We start from the raw sequence: 18,637 nt of genomic DNA on the forward strand, positions 1-18,637 counted from the left end.
TGGGGAACTAGTTCCCCTAACCGTGGGAAAAAATAGCTGCCTTTTAGAATAGCAGTAAAATCTCTTTCTGTTGTCAAAACGTTAAAAAAGTAGTATCTTGCAGGTGGGCTATTAGCTTCTCAACTTACGGTGTCTTCACTGTGCTGCGTTGACGGGAGACACTCTCTCATCAACTTACCTTACTCTTCTCCTTCCACTGGCATACTGGTGTCAACAGGAGAGCAATCCGCAGTTGATTTAGTGGGTCTTCACTAGACCTGCTAAATCGACCCCCATTGCATTGATCGCAGCAGCATCGATCCCCAGTAAGTGTAGACATGCCATTAGACAAAGATTAACTACATTTGCCTCTCAGGCCTGGTCTACACTGGGGGAGGAGGAAGTGGGGGAATTGATCTAAGTTACGTAGCTGAAGTCGACGTACTTAGATCTACTTACCGTGGTGTCTTCACTGCGGTAGGTCGACAGCTGATGCTCTCCCATCAACTCTGCCTGTGCCTCTTGCTCCATTGGAGTACCGGAGTCAACGGGAGAGCGCTCAGCCATCGATTTAGCGCATCTAGTCTAGATGCAATAAAATTGACCCCCACTGGATCGATCGCTGCCCACCGATCCTGCAGGTAGTATAGACAAGCCCTTAGATATAGGCAGTCAAACGTGTTAGCTTCAACGAGAGGCTGCATAGCCATGGTGGGAAGTGGGGGAAGTCACAGAGGCAAATATCAATCTTGATTTCTGTATGAATCTGGCCGGCCAGCCAGCCAGGAGAATACATTCATTTTGTAGAGCTCTGTAGAATTCAGGTCTGGAACTATTGATTTTTGACTCTGCTGTAGATTTACACAATGAGGTACATTTTTTTTTTTTAAAGGCAGCTGAAGCAAGGACTCTCTCAGCAAAATGGTACACCTAGGTCACTATGCATTATGGCAGAGTACACCAAAGGATTTTACCAGGAGACTATTCAGAAACCAAAATGGTAGGGGCAGGCAAGCAAGGTGACATGAATAGAACAGCAAAAGTACCTTCCCAGAATTGTTCTCATGTGATTTATTTCTTGACATGCAATAGGCTTAAAGCACTGACTGCAAACACTGCTGTCACTTCTAAAACACTATATATTCTTGCTGTAAGTCAGCATTTGTTTGCATTGTCAACTGGGAGAGAGGTGAAGGGTTGGTTTACTGGGCTGTACACACTAGCGAGCTTTTAGAATCAGAACAGTTTTATCATATGATTGAAGTACCCGCAGAGATGCTTGCTACCTGACAACCAGTAGCTTGCATCTATCTAAAAAGGTCACAGTGCCTTCTTACTACTTTTATTACATTTAAGTGAGAACAGAGTTGAGCGAGCATGGAGAATGGCACATTTACAATTGAGAGGTCAGTTGAAATTTTCCCAAGAAAACTCTAATGAGGGGCTTTTACTTTGGCAGAATAAGACTGTTCCTGGCAGCAACTCAGTGCACTGGAGGAAGGGCTACATCAATGTATCAAGTTTGGGTATTCTATTTTCAATCGATATTTGAGTGTTGCTCAATGATGCCCCGTTTTCCATTGATCCAGATTCAGCAATGAACTTCCCCCACTGCCTTCATCCAGGACACTGAACAGTGATCTGAAGCAGACACTGGAGTGGGGGGTGAAGAGTAGTCCCATTGCCTTGGCTCATTTAATACTTGCTCCCCCCCCCCGGAGACAAATAGGCTATCAATGGTGGTGATGGACAGCAGCTGGAGCAAGACCACTAGCTTAGGACAAACCACCATTTGACCACTCCTAGATTTAAACCACACCCTAGAATAAATATTGCACCTGGAGAGTTAAACCACTAAGGAAATTGATAAACCCTTTATTAGGTAAAGTTGATTTACACAACAATGGTATTTTATTTGGGCTCAACTCTTTATTTGGTGTGTATCTATTTTTTCATTGGGCTACACAGGGACTGGGACATCAGGACGTTACTGAAAGAGGGAAAAGCAGCAAGGTGCTTTATTTTTCCTTTCGCATCACAAAAATCTTACCTTCCTTCTGGAAGAGGTGAGGTGGTTATTTATTGTGTCACATAAGTTAAGAGGTAACAGTCCAATATGTTTCAGTGTCTATAACTTAAACATTTAACTATTCATTATTTTCACTTTTTGGTAAACCCAGCGTATGTTTTAATGGGTGGTGTTTAGAAATATATGTAGACGTGTCATACTGCAGGAAGATGTTTATAAATCATTTGGATTGCTCTTCCAGACTCTCTCACTAAACAAGATCACACTATTTTAAAAGCTGTACCTGATTTAAAAAGGAAAAAGGGCCATTACTTATAATACTTGCTTTACAAGCTCAAGAGATGAGGTGGCAAAGTAACTTCTGAATTACAATAGATTACTAATGCAGCAAAGGAATGGAAAGAAAAAGTGAGAATTTCTTTAAAGATCAAAACATTTCATACTCAATTACATTACCAGTTTTGCAATTAATTAGCCAGTATGGGGCAGATTACTAAGCATATAAAAATGTATTAAATGTACAGGAAAGTACATGTTCCATAGAAAACTAGTCTATAGTACAGCTAGCTTTTCATACTGAGTCAATTTTGCTTTACACAGATTTTAATGATTTCATCATTAAAAGACAGTTTACAGTTCACTTTCAGGTTATTTTGTGTGGTGTTGGGATAGCAAATGAGGAGCACATATCAGGCTACACATCTATCTTCATTAAAGGGACACTGTCAAACTTAGGTTGTAAACTGTTAACTCAGAAAATGTCCCCCCAATTCTAAGAGTCCCTAAAAACCCCATATTCCAACAAACACCAGTGAAAAGGCCAATGCTACAGGTCAAGCAGGCCTTAACATGACAGCAGCAGCAACGTGCAACAGTACATCAGCAACGATGCTAATGTACAGACAGAAACAAGCAAATATAGCCACATGCATTGCTAAACAGATAAAAGTTTAGACAACAAAAAGGACAAATATGGCAGGGATTTTTATTCTCAAAACTTCTAGTATGTTTTATTACAAACGATGAAAAGCAAAAAGATTTTAAAAGTAAGTAGATGACAGTGTCCCTTTAGAGTGTATTTGCCCCTCAACATTTCTAACAAAATTTTTTTACAGGATCTCTTACTTTAGAAGAAAGTTAACTCCTGGTGTTCTTCTCAGCGGGACAAACATGAATATTTTGCAGCCAATCAACTGATACGCTGAGCACATAAGACACTGCAGTCTCTCCAGTGATTTACGCAGATCTGTTATGAACACATCTTTCTACAACCTTTTATGAGGATTTAAAAGCGTTTGAACTAAATTCTACAAAAGGACTAATTACATGCGCTCAAGTTTATCTGAGGACCTCTGATGACGCAGCATAAAGAAAAACAAACCTCAACTTGGTTTAGTTTGTGTCACCAAAACCCCAAGTTAAAACATAATTCAATAACAGACACTTTGGAATTTACATGGTAATAATATATAGAAACAGGACACTGGAGCAACATAGCAGGTCTCAAGTATGAATTCTCATGCTTTTAAGAACCAGTTTTAAGTAGGACTTTTGAAATACATGTACAGGAATGATACTGGTATTGCAGATATGGTATTTCTATTTTTTAATATATCACTTTTAAAAAAAGACAAAACCACAAAATTTGATACCTGATAAAGCTAGAAAATGTCTCCACATGTTAGCTGGCAACAGAAAAACTGAAAAGATGTCAAGAATGTGAAAATGTCTATATGAGATTAACATTTCCCTAGCAAGAGAATAATTTGTATTAAAAATTCCTAAGAAGTTATATAAAATTTGGCAATGCCAAGAGCTACATAATCAACCAATGTTTCATTAGAAACGGCACCAAATCGGATGTCAAACACATGACTTTATTTGTCTAGGATGTAATGTCCTATTACGTACAAAAAAAGTACTCTTCAGTTTGCCACAACTGTTAAAAACATAGCAATCTATTGGCTACAAGTAAGAAAGTTCTTTTCGCATTCAGTTTCAAATGACATCATATATATTTATATATGAATAAATAGTACAGAAATACTATGAAGTTGGGAAGAGATGCAGAATATTTTCAGAACTCATTAAATTGAGAATTTTCCTTCTTGCATCAAACACAATGCATACAATATGTAGCATTTCTTTTAAGAAGTCAAAGGACAACATAACCTAAATGCAACTACTCTTCTCATAATATTTTTAAGAAGCATAAACTGATTTTGTTTTCACATTGAACAATTCATTTTTAGTTTTCACATATAGGTTAAGTGACAGTATCTGTACAAAAATGTATGGGTTTTATTAGATAAAATTAACCCAGAAGAACCTGTACACCTGAGCATGTAATTGTAAGAAAACTGTGGTCAGTAGCAATGTCTTATTTCTAAGAAATTAACAGGAAAGTTTCTTGCATAGCAGGGTGAGGTTAAACCCAAGGGAAGCTTATCCATAAACCAGGTAAATCCCAGATCACTGTAGGACAAAGCTAATTGTGAATTAGTGCAAAATCTAGCAAAATGGTTGTAGAGCTGCATAAACCAACCTTGGCTGATTTACTGGAGGCAGTTAATATGACAAAGTCAGTTACATAAGCAATGTGCAAGTGATAGATCAGAGAGAGGAGAAGGAAAAAAAAAAAGTCTGCAAGTCACATCTCCCTCTGTTGGCTTCCATTTATCCCTCACGCTAGCTTTCCTTGTATAGGAAGAGACAAAACCACTGAGAATGCCCTTTAGAGATATAATTACAAACATGTGGTACTTCATTCCTGGATGATATTTTGCCTTCTTATTTCTAATTCAGAAGTGGGCAACGAAATTTCACAATACTGCCTTTATTATCTGATGCAGCAATTATGGCACCACAGTAGAATTGTTTTTTAAAGGGATAGTAGTTGCTTAATGAAACGAAAGAAACGCTTTCCCTTTCTACCTTTCTTACCTTTTCCTCCCCTACTACTTGGGATACTTCCAATTCCAAACACACACCCCTCAAAAACTTTACAAACATATTAGCGCACATTCAAAGACAGCTACATCTGTGGGGAGAAAAATTATCTCCATTTATTTTGTTTCATTATACATCCATGTTTTGAATTTTAATACAAAAAGAAAAAAATTAGAATCTGACAAATGTTTACAAACAAGATACCTTCAAATAGATTTTACTCATTTCAGTCTGGTGCAGAGTAAATGACAAATTGTACTGTTATATTCAAGGCAACAGAGTCTGTAGTCTGTGACCACTTAGCCCAACTTTTATGCAAGCTTAATCCTTTTTCTCTACCACGAATGATAAACTCATTGTTGATTCCCAGTTTTTGTGTGTGCACATGTGTACATAGCAGCTCCTTTCATAGAAAGAAAAGACATCTAGAGGTCTTCTTGTACTTTTACCTACAGGAATCATGTTAAGATACAGAATGGATTACATGTAACCGGGGCCGGATTTTATAAGAAAAAATAATTAGCTGACAAATGAGGGCAGCAATAAAAAAGCGTCCTTTTTTGCAACAATAAATAAATACAGTCAAAGTTTTCTGTGTGGACTTTAAACCAGCTTCTTCACTGAAGAACAGACGTGGCATTTCCATGGAGTTAAACTTGACCCCATTTACTGTATCTTTTTTCTTGCTTGCTTGCTCTCTCTCTCGCCAACAAAACAAAGTTTTCTCACTTCTGCCACAATAGTACAACAATTTGATCTTGACAAGAAAGTGGTGCTGCTGATTTTTATTCCTTTGTCCTTTGGACAAAATAAGCCAAGAATATAATTTGACTGCTGTGACCAATAAAAACACAGTTTACATCAAGTCTTGTCAGGATAACCTGACTAAAAACCATCTGGCTTCTTAATTAAAAATTTCAGACAACCAGATTCTTGCTGTGTGTGTGTTAGGTTAACACGCTGAACTCTAAGAAGCTGTAGACTGCAGTTTGTTGTTATGAGACCTGCAGAATACAGAAAAAAGTGAATTAAGCACCCTTCATTTTTGAGAACACGGTTTCTCTAAGAGGATGCCAAGGGTCAATCACTGGGAGGGAAATGCAGCCATGTTGTGTCTGTTCATCTTTGGAGACAAACCATTTAAAACAAGCATCTCTGAACTTTACAGAAGTTTTCAGCTACAGCATTAAAAAATTCCACTGTATACAAAACATGATGCTTCACTGGAATATCCAAAAATGCCCAAAATAAAATTTTACTAATCAAGATACATAATAGTATTCTATAATAGGGAAGGCATAAAGACAATTCATAAGTTAGTACGGTACTTTTAGTAAAATATACAAAATATACTTAAGTTACATTGATTTGGGAAGTCTTTGGATAAACGTTCAAACATAAAAAACTGAATAGTAAAAGAAATTAATACCACATTTTTGCTAATCAGAGTTCAGCGAATCCCCTTTCTAATGTTCACAGTTTTATTAGTGACTGCAAATAATTAATTAAAATACATAGTTTCCAAGACTGAATTATTTGACTTTGTTTAAATACAGTATTCCAAGGAACAGACAGTTTCTTAATACATTTTTGTTTACCAACATGGCTGCTGGCAAATAATTGTTTCCATTTTAAAACGAACACTTAATATTTGGACATTGATCTGGATTTTTAAGGCAGTTTAATGTCATGGTACTGTACAATAAAAGAAAGAGTGACCCCAACATCCAGTTCTGATTCCAGTTAAAAAGGTCAGACTAAAGATATCACAATCTGCAAGAAAAGAAAGAACATGGATGGTGTAAATGAAGAAGCACAACAAATAAGATGCAGCAATGAAATTAGTGTGCAAACAATGAATGTCGGATAACCAAATATGACAGAATGAAAGAAGCATGAGCCAGTAATGGCCTGATAAAAGCAGATTATCACAGAATTAAATTAAGAGGGTAAACACACAAGTGCTTCAGTTGGCCACACCTGCACTTCCCCGTAGTCCTGCTCTTGTCCCACTTGGAAAACTAGCAACTTCCACACAGATGGATATAAGTGCAGCTTCTAACAGAGTTAATTGCAAATAGATTGAATCTTGAATTGATCTAAACCTACCAGAATTCAAGTGTAATGGTCAAGCTGACTAATCTACCAACTGATTGTACATAATCAGAATTCTGATTCAAGCTGAATTTAATGAAAGTAATATTTGTGATTAAATATAGGTTGTTTATTGTTGGGATACAAATCTGCAATGATATATGGAGAGTCCTATTACTATACTAGTGTTAAAGAGTAAACTAGTCTCAATCTTAATTATAGCAGTACTACCACTCTCAGCTCCCCTGGTTTCATGTAAGTAAGTACATGATACTATGCATTATACATAAGGGCATATGGATTATAGCCTGAAATGTAGTTGGCAAGCTGTATAGTTCATGTTAAGCAGAGTGCATGTTAGTTTTACAAACAAGATTCCCAGATGGAATATTCTGTACCAGTCTTTTCCTGCAGAAAAGGAACTTAAAACTAAATTTCTGTTTTTTATTTTAAACTATTAGTCTCAATTTTAAATTTCTATTATTTCAATTGGACATATAGTTGCTTAAAAATGAGAGTGAATAGGTTATCTAAATGATACAAAACAACAAGAAGAGATGGAAGTTCGCTAGATAAGAGTAAGGAACTGTTTACTTTTGAATTTTCCTTAGGTTGTGAGCTCTTTGGAGTAGGAGGAACATCCTTTCTTCAGTGTTAGGAAAGGTCCTGGCACCAGTGGACCGTACGTAGCTAATAATTATATTCAAAACAGAAGCTGGTCCCTTTGATTTGGTTTTCACAGTAACTGAAAAGGTCTTTATTTTAGTGTTCAGTTTCTTTATAATTATGATAATGCCCATACTGATATGTAATTCATATTTTAAACAAAAATTATACAAATACTTAAGTAGGATCAGGTTCAGGCCCTAAGTTTGACAAAAACCAACAGCTGGACTGTATTGACTCGAGATTCTTCCCTTCCAAATCTAGCTATAATGGCACGTGTGGGGAAAGAGGCAGGCCTTTATAGGAGTGCAGTAGGATAAGCTTAGGGTAGTAGGAAGATTTTCTAAAACAAACTCAGGTTACAGTCAAACGATTATCAATATGGGGAACACTTTGCCTTACCTGCTTGCCTTGAATCCTTTTAGCTTCTGTACAAAGAATGATTCAAGAACCTCTGCACATTGGTAAAAAGGGGAGTCACTTGGATTGTAGTAACGACAGTTATCAAAAATTTTGGTCATATCTGCCACAAACTCTGTCACCTTTTTGTAGTAACGTTTCAGGATTCTTTCTTCCATGGTAGCAAGGTCTTAAAAGAAAAACAAACAAACAAACCCATACCTGTTATTTAAAACGAGACATCTTTAGTCTCCCAGACAGAAGTTTATTTATATCATCATCAAATGTTGTAACAAAAGCACAACTGGGTTGGCTACATTTCTGCAATGTTGTTTGTGACATGATGCCAGGTGAGGGGTCTCATTTAGAATGTGTGCTTCCTCCCTTCTCGCATGAATTTATTATATGTAATTTACACATTTTAGTTACAGCAACTAAAGTTTTTGAAACCTCCATTACAGAGCTATTATTTACTCCTGATGAAGAAAGGACACTGCCATTAGAGAATTCTGATTCTATTCTTGGTATTTTTTTGTTTTCCCTATTTTTTAATACTATCATCAATCAATGCATAATAAATACACTTGATTTGCAGTTCATCTGCTCCTGCTGATTACTCCTTATTTGAATTCATAACTCTTTTAGGGACATCCATTAATTGTCACTGAGATGCACATTACCACACAAAGGGCCGAATGACTTCAAGGGCTTTCAGATGGCAAACTGATAACTTGAACACCCACAGCCAATCAATTCTGAAATTACAGGGAATATCCTAGGCATCCAGAGCCAGAACTGTACTGATTTGGGGGAAAACGGGGGCCACATGACGTCCCTGCCAATGCCAGCTCCTCAACTGTCTATCCAACAACTGGTTGATGGCACCCATTAATGGTTTTCAGCATAACAATACTGCAATTCATCACTGCTCATCTTCCCTAGAGAGTTTAATATGTTGACATCCTGAATCACTTATCTCCCAAACAGAAAGAATAATAATGGTGGCAAGGAATGGGGACATGCACACAGGCATCTGGGGAATATGGGGGGGGGGGGGGGGACACACAGCATTCCTGCCATGGAGGAAGGGGAAATGGGCATGCACACTGAGTCAGTGGTGAGGCAGGGAGAATGGAAACCCTAGTATGGGGGGCACACAGACTTCATGATGGGGGAACTCGGGGAGAGTTGCAGGGAATGCTAGAAACAGAGGGGGATGGGAGAGTGACACATAGAAAGTTTGGGGGTGGGGGAGGAATGAAAGAATGCAAGCAGCTCCTGGTATGTGCAATAAGCTCGGCCTACGCAAGTTACAAAGGCTGTGACTCCCTAGTTAAAAACAAAGGGACAAGCATTGAAAAATATAAACTAAATGGTCTTTAAATTTAAATTAACAAGTGTCCCTCTTAACTTGGTTGAGAAAATGACCAAAGGATTCACCTGCCTTAAAAAAATTCCTTCTAAGTGCTTGTTTTTTAATCCCACCAAGTGTCAAAACATTTGCAAACATGGACATCTTTTGATGTGGTTTACTCATCCATAACAGGTGGTCTGCCTCCCAGTTACAGTGACAATGTGCTAAGTGTAACCTGATAGATTGCAAATTCAACGATGTTATCGCTTGGCGTTTCTGAGACAGTTTTACCCACAAGAGAAGATTAGTGTTTTGTAAAACAAACAGCCAGCTCTTTTCTGTGAAACTTGAGGAAATTTAGGTGGCCAAATTCCAATTTTTCCCTCACACACCAGAATTAGCATCCTTATTTTTGTGAAAAGTACAAAGTGGTCAAGTTTTGTGTGACATCCAGAAGTCAGAAACTCCAGCAGCAAGCACACTGACTGCTAAGACAATACTGACTTTGACGGAAGAGGATTACAAACATTTGTAACAATTTCCTGCAGCAGCTGGGTTTTCCTTAGAGATCTTACATCCACGTCCCGAGGCAGCCCACCACTGCTTTGTCCTTGAGATTTAGTAAGATCACAGCACAACATAGTATGGCTGCAGATTATTATACAGCCCCAAAAGGATTTTCTTCCTTTTCAATAGAGCTTTCAGTCTAATCAAAATTTTCTTGTACAATAGCAAAGAAAATGAAGATTGCTTTTATATCTTTCCATCCTGTATTACATAAGTCATTATGCAACTATATCATCAATTTACTAAAATCATCTTTTTCCTTAATCACATGAGCACATACTTCTACTTTTCCTACTGGGAGATGCTGAGTGAGGGGAGAGAGGAAAGGATAAGGAATGGTGGTACAACTCACTCTGTTGGAAAGTGACTACAGAAGTACAGAAAGATCAGAAAAAAATAAATTTGTAAGTTTGATAAACCAATTGGGACTTTATTTTGTATGTTGGGAAGGATGGACTTGTGGTTAAGGAGCAGGACTGAGAGTCAGTATATAGGTTTCCATTTTAGCTCGGTCACAAACATACGTGCTGATAAGCGAGTCACCATCTCGGTTTCATTTTACCCATCTCTCTAACGAGGATATATTGATAAAGCACCCAAAGATCCTCGGATGAAGCCATTTGATATATGTAAATTTTAAATCTATATTAACTAACAATTAGTAGTCAGCCAATCATATTATGAATTGGAAATACACTTACCCATAGGCTCTTTGATAACACCATAATAATCTGGTGCATCATTGGGATCTACTGGTTCTAGGAAGGGCCATGCCATCTTGTGAGCCTATCAGGAAAATTAGGCATAATCAGTTTCAGAAGAAAACATTACAAATACATTTAAATTAACAAGGGCTTGATAGATGTTTAATTAATTATATATTGCTAGAGATTTGCATCTGATTCTAATTTCAGGAACAACTAAAGTGTTATTTGCTGATCTTGACTGTCCGTATCCTAAAGTATAATCTGGCACGATGAGCAGTTTGTCCTCATGACGAGAGGCATACTGGAATTGAGAGACTGCAAACAGCCAACTTCAGCCAGTATTCCCGAAGAAGCTTCCTTTCAAGTCAGTGGGGACTGAAGGGGCTGCACCCCTCACAGAGTTCGGCCGTTTACTGTTTTTCACTTTCATTACATCTAAAATTAACTTGTCATAAAAAATGTCAATTAAAACCACTCAAATCCATCAAATACTTTGCTGTACATTTCATATTGCACTAGCCTGCTCTTCTATTAACACATGGGATTATTTCTAGCTGATGGCAATTTAAATGTCCCTTTTCAACCATTAGGGATGATATTTACACTAGCAAAAATGTTATAACTGGGCCAGAGGCTTTTCATTTTTCTTAGCAACATATAGTCATTTGCATGCTGAAATCAATCTTCTGGAGGTGATCTTGTGTTAAAGAAAATTTTAATATATTTTTTTAATCTTTAAAAAAAAGTCAGCCTTGCAGTTTAACTGAAGTGTATATAATTTCAGATTGGAAATCATACAGGCCAGCCAGAGAACACAACTTATTTTATGTTGAAAACTTCCATTTCCTACCCAAAATGCAACTGCTCTGCCCTTTATATTCTGATGATATCTGCTTCCGTCATGTTCAACAGAGCTATCCTCATTCATTAAAAAAAACAAAATACCCCAGAACCTGGAGGCAGTGATTTTCTTCCAGGCTACCATCAATGTTACTCAATGTTACAATGCTGCTTGAGAAGGCTGTGGCCAACACATTGTCATCCCTCACAGAAAAGGAAGCTTATTACATCTCAACAAAATCACGAAGTCTAACAATCAGACAAGCGAAGATCCAAGGTTACTCCCAAGAAAGACATCTTGGATGAACCTCTATACCTGTATTTTCCACTCTGAGTATGGTTTATCCTCACCTGTAAGGAACGTAGTACTCTTCGTAATCCCTCATAATCTTTATCAGTCAGTGGACTGAGCACTGTCATGGCATCTTCTGTCGACTGACACTGTGGACAGACATACTCATCAATGAGATCTGCCTCACTTTGCAAAATACCAACACAGCGCCCGTGATACCAGTTCTGACATCGGTCACAGCCAATGTAAAATCTGCAAGATTTGAAAGAAAAATATCAGTAACATTATCCTTTACATTCAAAGCAAAAGATGTTTTTAAAAACTCAGTTTTAATAATTTGCACCTCAGTAGTTGTTCTGCATGATATAAAACAATTTTATATTTAAACATGTGACATTTTAGTGTTACATATGCTAATTAAACCATGCACGCTAATTTAATATTTACAAACAATAACTAAATTACCTGACAATTTTACTTCATAATTATCAGTAGTGCCTAAAATTAAATAATTAATTTCAAGGAAACACGGTTTCAGAAGTTCTTTATCAGTTTTAAAGCTGAAAGTAACAGTGTAATGCCAGAAGTCTCACTCGACCAGTGATTCAAGGACCATTTTATACATGTAAAATAGGACTACATTCTAGGGCTCCAATTTCACCCTGTTCAAACATTTTTCATATGGAAGCCAGAGTCTTGTGGTTGAATATAGAAGGGGTATTCTGGTGACAAAAAGCCTTATAAACAAAGATACCACCCAAATACCCCATACTCCAAGAAATTTTTCTAATCTAAATCGAAGAGACTAATTTCAAGCACAAAAAGTCCCAACTAATATTCAATTTTTTAATCTTTCTAGCTCTTCCTTGTTAAAATTAATCGCAGTTTAAAATTCTTGGTCTTATTTAAAACATTGAGGCCACCTTAAGAACTTTACTTTTCCTAAATATTCACTTGAAAACAACATTTGGGGGGGAGAGAGAGAGAAATATTGAAAAAGAAATTGTAATACCAGGGGATACAATATATGCAGAATATTTGTTTTTCTTTTTAAGGAACAAGTAACCAAAGTCAGAGCAGTTTGCTACCTAAATATTAAATAAGAGGTTCTTATCAGAACTCACTGTGACTCATCATAAGGTGTTCTGCAGATACAGTACAATTCCTCACTGCTGCCCTCTTGTGCCCGTTTACAATCATTACAGATGTACACATCCATTTTCTTAGCCTCCTTTTCTGTGATGCCAACACATTCTCCATGATACCAGTTAGTACAAAGATCACAGCCAATATAGAACCTAAAAGTGTTCACAATGAAAATGACAATGTAATTGTCATTTCAAATGGCATGGCACTTTTCCTTGCATTTCTGGTTCTGATGCACTTTCTTGCTAGCCTGCTTTCTGCAATTTTCTGACTCAGTCTCCCTGTCCTCTACCATTCTATCCTTGCAAAGCCTACATCTGACACTGCAGCTGCACTGTAAATAAGGTCACTTGGGTCAATCTTGATATAGACAGTTTAGTAAATGTGGGTCAACCAATATCTACAAGATTTTGAAAAAACTGGACTGAAAATGTGTATCTCCAACATGAATGCATATGTGAAAAACTGTAAAAGGCACAAAAAGACATGGCCAAAGAAAAAGATTTACATTTTCAAAACTATGGTTCAGAAGCCAGGTAAGTATCAAGGCAACTTCTTGAGATTTGAAAATGTAGGTCTCAGTTAATTTTAAAAACAAAGCAAAGCACAAACACCAACTAGAAGTTACAAGTACACTACAAAGGAACATGCATACCAGCCATGTGTAGAAAACATATTGGTATAACATGATGGGAAGGAAAACTGTGTAAGAATGTGTGTTGTAATTTTAAAATTTCTATGCGGGATCCTGAAAATAGAGCAATTCAACTAAGCAGAATTACAACAAACTGGAACACAGACCATTCTTTGGAGAATATATGTCTATTCTCAAACAACACTATGGGACAGAACCAGATATGGTATGATACAAAGTGAAGGAGAATTGGGTAAGGTTCAAAAACAATTTAATTCCATACAGAATCATGTGAATGATGGACCTTGCACAGAATGGTGTGATAAACTTGTAAATTATTATTCAAGGATGTTTGACAGTATTTTGGATATGGATGCCCCAAACATACCTATGACTAGGAGAATCAACCATGGGGACAAGACGTTAGACACCCAGGCTCCCTCTCTCTCTCTCTCTCTGACTGAGCAAAAGCTAGCTGACTCCAGATTTTCAGGCTTCCTAGAGTTTAATCATAGAATATCAGGGTTGGAAGGGACCTCAGGAGGTCATCTAGTCCAACCCTCTGCTCAAAACAAGACTAATCCCCCCCAAATTTAGTGAAAATTTTATCATTTATCACCTGTTATGATGCCAGTTTCTGCTAACCTACAGAACCAACCCTGGGCAGGCATGACAAAGAGGAACTGGCTATACTAGGGTAGCTAGCAATATATGTCACACCAAACAAACATCTCTAATTTCTACCAAACTTTTGCACTAAAAGTCTTGGAATGTGCACCCAGACTTCACATCAAATCACACCTCACTTAGACCATTTTTGCTAATTTGAGGAATGCTTCCCCTCCGATGGTGCCTCCAAAATTCTCTTAGCGGCCCAATATCTGCCACATTCAACCTATTTTTTCCATTGCTTCTTATTTCCTATCAGTCAAGTCTCAACAATCTAATGAAATCATCTTTCTGCAAAGAAGGGCTAGATGTAGTTCTCTCTACAGTGAGTCAACATCAATTCAATCTAGCACAAGATATTTCTTCTGCTTCTTTGCCCCAACACTATAAGGGCAGATAGCATCATCTCCAGAGCGCTGCCAGTTCCTGCTGGCCTGGAAGCAAATTCAGGTCCAGAACTTGGATCCTTTGCCTCACAAGTTGTTTTATTTTTATATTTCCCACTTATCGGTTAAATCTTAGGGTACGTCTTCACTACCCGCCGTATCGGCAGGTAGCAATCGATTTATCCGGGATCGATATATCGTGTCTTGTTAAGACGCGATATATCGATCCCCGAACGCGCTCACCGTCTACTCCGGAACTCCACCAGAGCGAGCGGCGGTAGCGCAGTCGACGGGGGAGCCGCGGCCATCGATCTCGCGCCGTCTGGACCCCAGGTAATTCGATCCAAGATACTTCGACTTCAGCTACGCTATTCGCGTAGCTGAAGTTGTGCATCTTGGATCGATCCCACCCCCCAGTGTAGACCAGCCCATAGACAGATACCCTGACTAACCCATACAGTATATGAGTGAATCCCTAACATGCTTCAATGTCATTAATGAAAAAATAAACATGAAAGACCTACAGTAAAAGAATATAAATGACTCAAGCAAAGAATGATCTTAGTGAATCTAGTGCATTATAACAAATGTATAGGGTACCTCATCTCATATTACAGGTTGCCTCTTAGGAGCAGTTCAGGCTACAAAACTGAAAGCTACACTTCTATCCTGCATGAACTGCAAATGAGGCACCAGCACAAAAAGAACATATCTGATAACCATATACATTTATTAAAAAACACTAAATTGCATAAGAAAACAATGTTTTCAAAAGTAACCAACTTCTTCACAATCAAGTGGTGAAATAATTAAGCTCAACAGCATAGCTACTGTATATTAAACGGTGAGATTCAGAATTTATGAGCAGAGAAGTTGAACTGGATCACACTGCTAAGGCATTAACATTCCGTTTTTTGGGAAATCTTATTTCCTGCTTCAATAAAGGTCGTCTCTGTTCAGTATGCTAGAATGTGCTGTCACCGTGTATTATCTATGGGCCAATCCAATGCCCACTGAAATCAATGGAAAGATTATTGACTTGAACAGGCATCAGATCAAATCCATGTATTTGTTTAATTTACTTTATTTTTGTGATAAAGCTTCCACTGCTTATAAGAGACTGAACCAGTATGACTGGCCTTTGCTCAATTTGTTATAACAAAATGAGAACAGGGCATCCTACTAAGTTTTACTGAGTGACAAAAATCCTAATATAGCACTTACTCTTCCCCACCCACCAATCCCTATTTAAAGTGGTATTTAGCACTTACAAGTAGCGGCAGATTAGAGTACTTCCATTCCAGGCTGCCATTCACAGAAGGAGTGCAGCACCAGGAGCAGTCTAAGCTTCCCAGCACTGACAGGATGGTAGACTGGAGTTATATAAATACCCAAGAGACAGAAATTAACCCCCTTCAGCTGTGACTTGGAGGAACCACTATTGGGGGGACAGGCTAGTTCAGTCTCCATGGCTCATTTCAATTCTTGGCATTTCTACTGAAACCCCAAACAAAGATGCTAATTAGTGCTTTTGGAGTGAGTGATTTTTATCAAGTGGATGACCTAGAACACTAACACGAACTGATTTCTCAGATGCCACCGCATAGCTATCACACGGTAACAACTTTTGATCATTACTGACTTGAGCGGAATTAGAGCCATCAAACTAGAGGTGATCCAGTCCACCATTTATTAATTTTTCCATAAACAATTCCTTCTATAAAACAATTTCCCTTTCAGCGGGAAACAATCTTCTTTTTCTCTTCAGAGTTAGTTTCTAAACCATTTATTAGGAACTGCCATTTTCATTTTGTCAAATGCTTAAAACTTTCAAAACATACTAGAGTCTGGTAGAAAAGTAGGGTTTTTTTTTTTGCTTGGTTTGCATTTCTTAATGTAACTCAATAAGAGTCCAGCGTGGGGTGGGTAGGTAATATATTAAGAAATGAAAAAAAAATATACTGGAATATTGGAAACCACTTGAAACATTTTCCAAAATGAACTGCAGCCTAATAGGTTAGAATCTCTTGTTAACTATTGAATTACAGAAAAATCTTATTTATGGGGAGACGGTACCAAACCTATCACTAGAGAACACCAACCATCTGTTCACAAGAAGGAACACAAGTATATAATCATTTGCTCCCAAAGCAGAGGCAAAAAGGCAAAACAAAGAACAGAGCGAAATAAAGAGTATGTGCATGTGAGACAGAAAGATCATACAATGGAAACATGCAAACAGGTAAAAAAATTAACTCACAAGAAGTACTAGATTTGTAATTGCTAGTATAATCCAGACACTGCTTATTCTTTCATAGTCCATGCTCCTTGCAATACCGCCTGATTTTCTACCCCCATTTCTAATCACTATCTCAGACTAATAGCTAAATGCTAAAGCTGAACCAAACAATGCACAGGACAAGCATGCTGCATTCACCACTCACTTTGATTCATCATAAGGTGTTTTACAGATGCAATAAAGCTTTGTGTCCTTCTTGGTTTCCTTTGAGGTAGTAGAAATCATTTTCTTTTTCTTGGACTTGGAAGCTGAAGAATCTTTCTCCTCCTCTCGTTTTCTCTTCTGGGAAGATACTGGCGCTGGGACTGTGGTGGCAGATGTGACGCTGGTGGCATGCTGTGATGGTGATGGTGGTGGTGGAGGAGGAGGTGGAGGTGGAGGTGGTGTTGCTGCTGCCGCAGCAGCAGCTGCGGCAGCGGCAGCGGCCGCTGCCTGTGCTTTTTCTTTTTCTTTCTTAATTTTAGTCAAGTCTTTCTTTAGCTCTTCCTGAAGCACGTTTAAAAAAAGGCAAAAAAAAGACACCTGTTGAGGACATTCTAGAATAGGATCAGAATCCAGACTCAAATCTTGCTCCATTTAAAAAAGACAAGTCATTTAAATAATTTACTCATTCAGGTACAAATTCCAAGATTAATTTAAGTCAGCCCCTGGGCTGCTTTAAGATTAGATGTTTTAAGTCTGATAATAAGTATCGGGGAGGTGACCCAATGTCTAATCCTAAGGCAAAAAAGAGGAGGAATTTCAGGGATGCGTCAAAAACATGGAGGACACATGCTTGCTAATAAAAATGGTGATCAGGCATAAAAAGCTGAATTAAGGATGGAGTCAGTCTTTACTGGTAACAATCACCTAGCTCTTTGTACTTTTAACAATAAAATAAAAATTAATATGATTCTTATAGGATCTGTGACATTTAGAATTGAAATAACAGCCACAGAACCTTTAATATATTAATAAAGTCCCACACTGGTAACTCTGCATTGTCATGTGGGAAACCTGTTCCATTTCTAGTCCCTATTTGTCATTCCTTGGGCACGTAAAGGGCGATTAGGGATATTCAACAGCAGACCCTCTGGCAAATAAACTATAATGTCAGATGACACAGAAGGCAGCTCCCCCATCCAGAGGTGTAATTGCCAGGATACAAAATCTTGTGTGTGGGAAGCATACAGAAACAATATTTCACCCCAATGATACCATCCACCAGAATTCTCACTCCTGGTTTTCACTCCTATATGGGAGAGTGGGGTAGCTCCCAGTCATCAAAGAATTCGGATATAAGAGCAGTGGTTTGAGTGCTATCCTCTGGACATCCAGCTCCTTCTCAACCATGATTGAAGAAGGAGCTCCCTGTTGGTATGTCTTTACATCGCTTCAGTTTTCCACACAATCTTTATTCAGCATTCCTACCTTGCAGTTGGTCCAGTAGGTTCCATAAATTGTGAGGCCTTTGCCTTAAGTGCTCTGGTACATTTGTGTTGCAATTTGCTGTTTGTTTCTTGGAAATCTGATGCCTTTACAATGAGAAAGTGCCACAGAAATAACGGATGGGGCCAACTCAAGGCTTTGTGGGGTCCTTCACAAAAACATGTCTAATGCAGCTCCACCCCCACTTCTAGAAGCGTAT

General features: G+C 38.0%; 1 protein-coding gene across 9 annotated transcripts in view; it reads right to left on the minus strand.

Annotated features, from left to right (window-relative positions):
• Window positions 1-2,229: 2,229 nt before the first annotated feature.
• The window catches only part of BPTF (bromodomain PHD finger transcription factor), a 94,849-nt gene continuing 78,441 nt past the window's right edge, over window positions 2,230-18,637 (minus strand). For 3 of the 9 annotated variants that reach the window (XM_034790572.1, XM_034790570.1, XM_034790568.1), the window contains 6 exons: window positions 17,156-17,496; window positions 13,001-13,174; window positions 11,936-12,128; window positions 10,739-10,823; window positions 8,120-8,306; window positions 2,232-5,961 (listed from right to left, as the gene is read on the minus strand). In XM_034790572.1, coding sequence (XP_034646463.1) covers window positions 5,925-5,961; window positions 8,120-8,306; window positions 10,739-10,823; window positions 11,936-12,128; window positions 13,001-13,174; window positions 17,156-17,496 — 1,017 coding nt within the window. In that variant the 3' untranslated portion in view covers window positions 2,232-5,924. Of the gene's footprint in view, window positions 6,731-8,119; window positions 8,307-10,738; window positions 10,824-11,935; window positions 12,129-13,000; window positions 13,175-17,155; window positions 17,497-18,637 lie in introns of all 9 variants that reach the window. The other 6 variants (XM_034790566.1, XM_034790565.1, XM_034790574.1 and 3 more) reach the window with 4 other exon arrangements.

This window comes from Trachemys scripta, chromosome 14, assembly GCF_013100865.1.
Source record: "Trachemys scripta elegans isolate TJP31775 chromosome 14, CAS_Tse_1.0, whole genome shotgun sequence".
Taxonomy (NCBI): Eukaryota; Metazoa; Chordata; order Testudines; family Emydidae; genus Trachemys; species Trachemys scripta.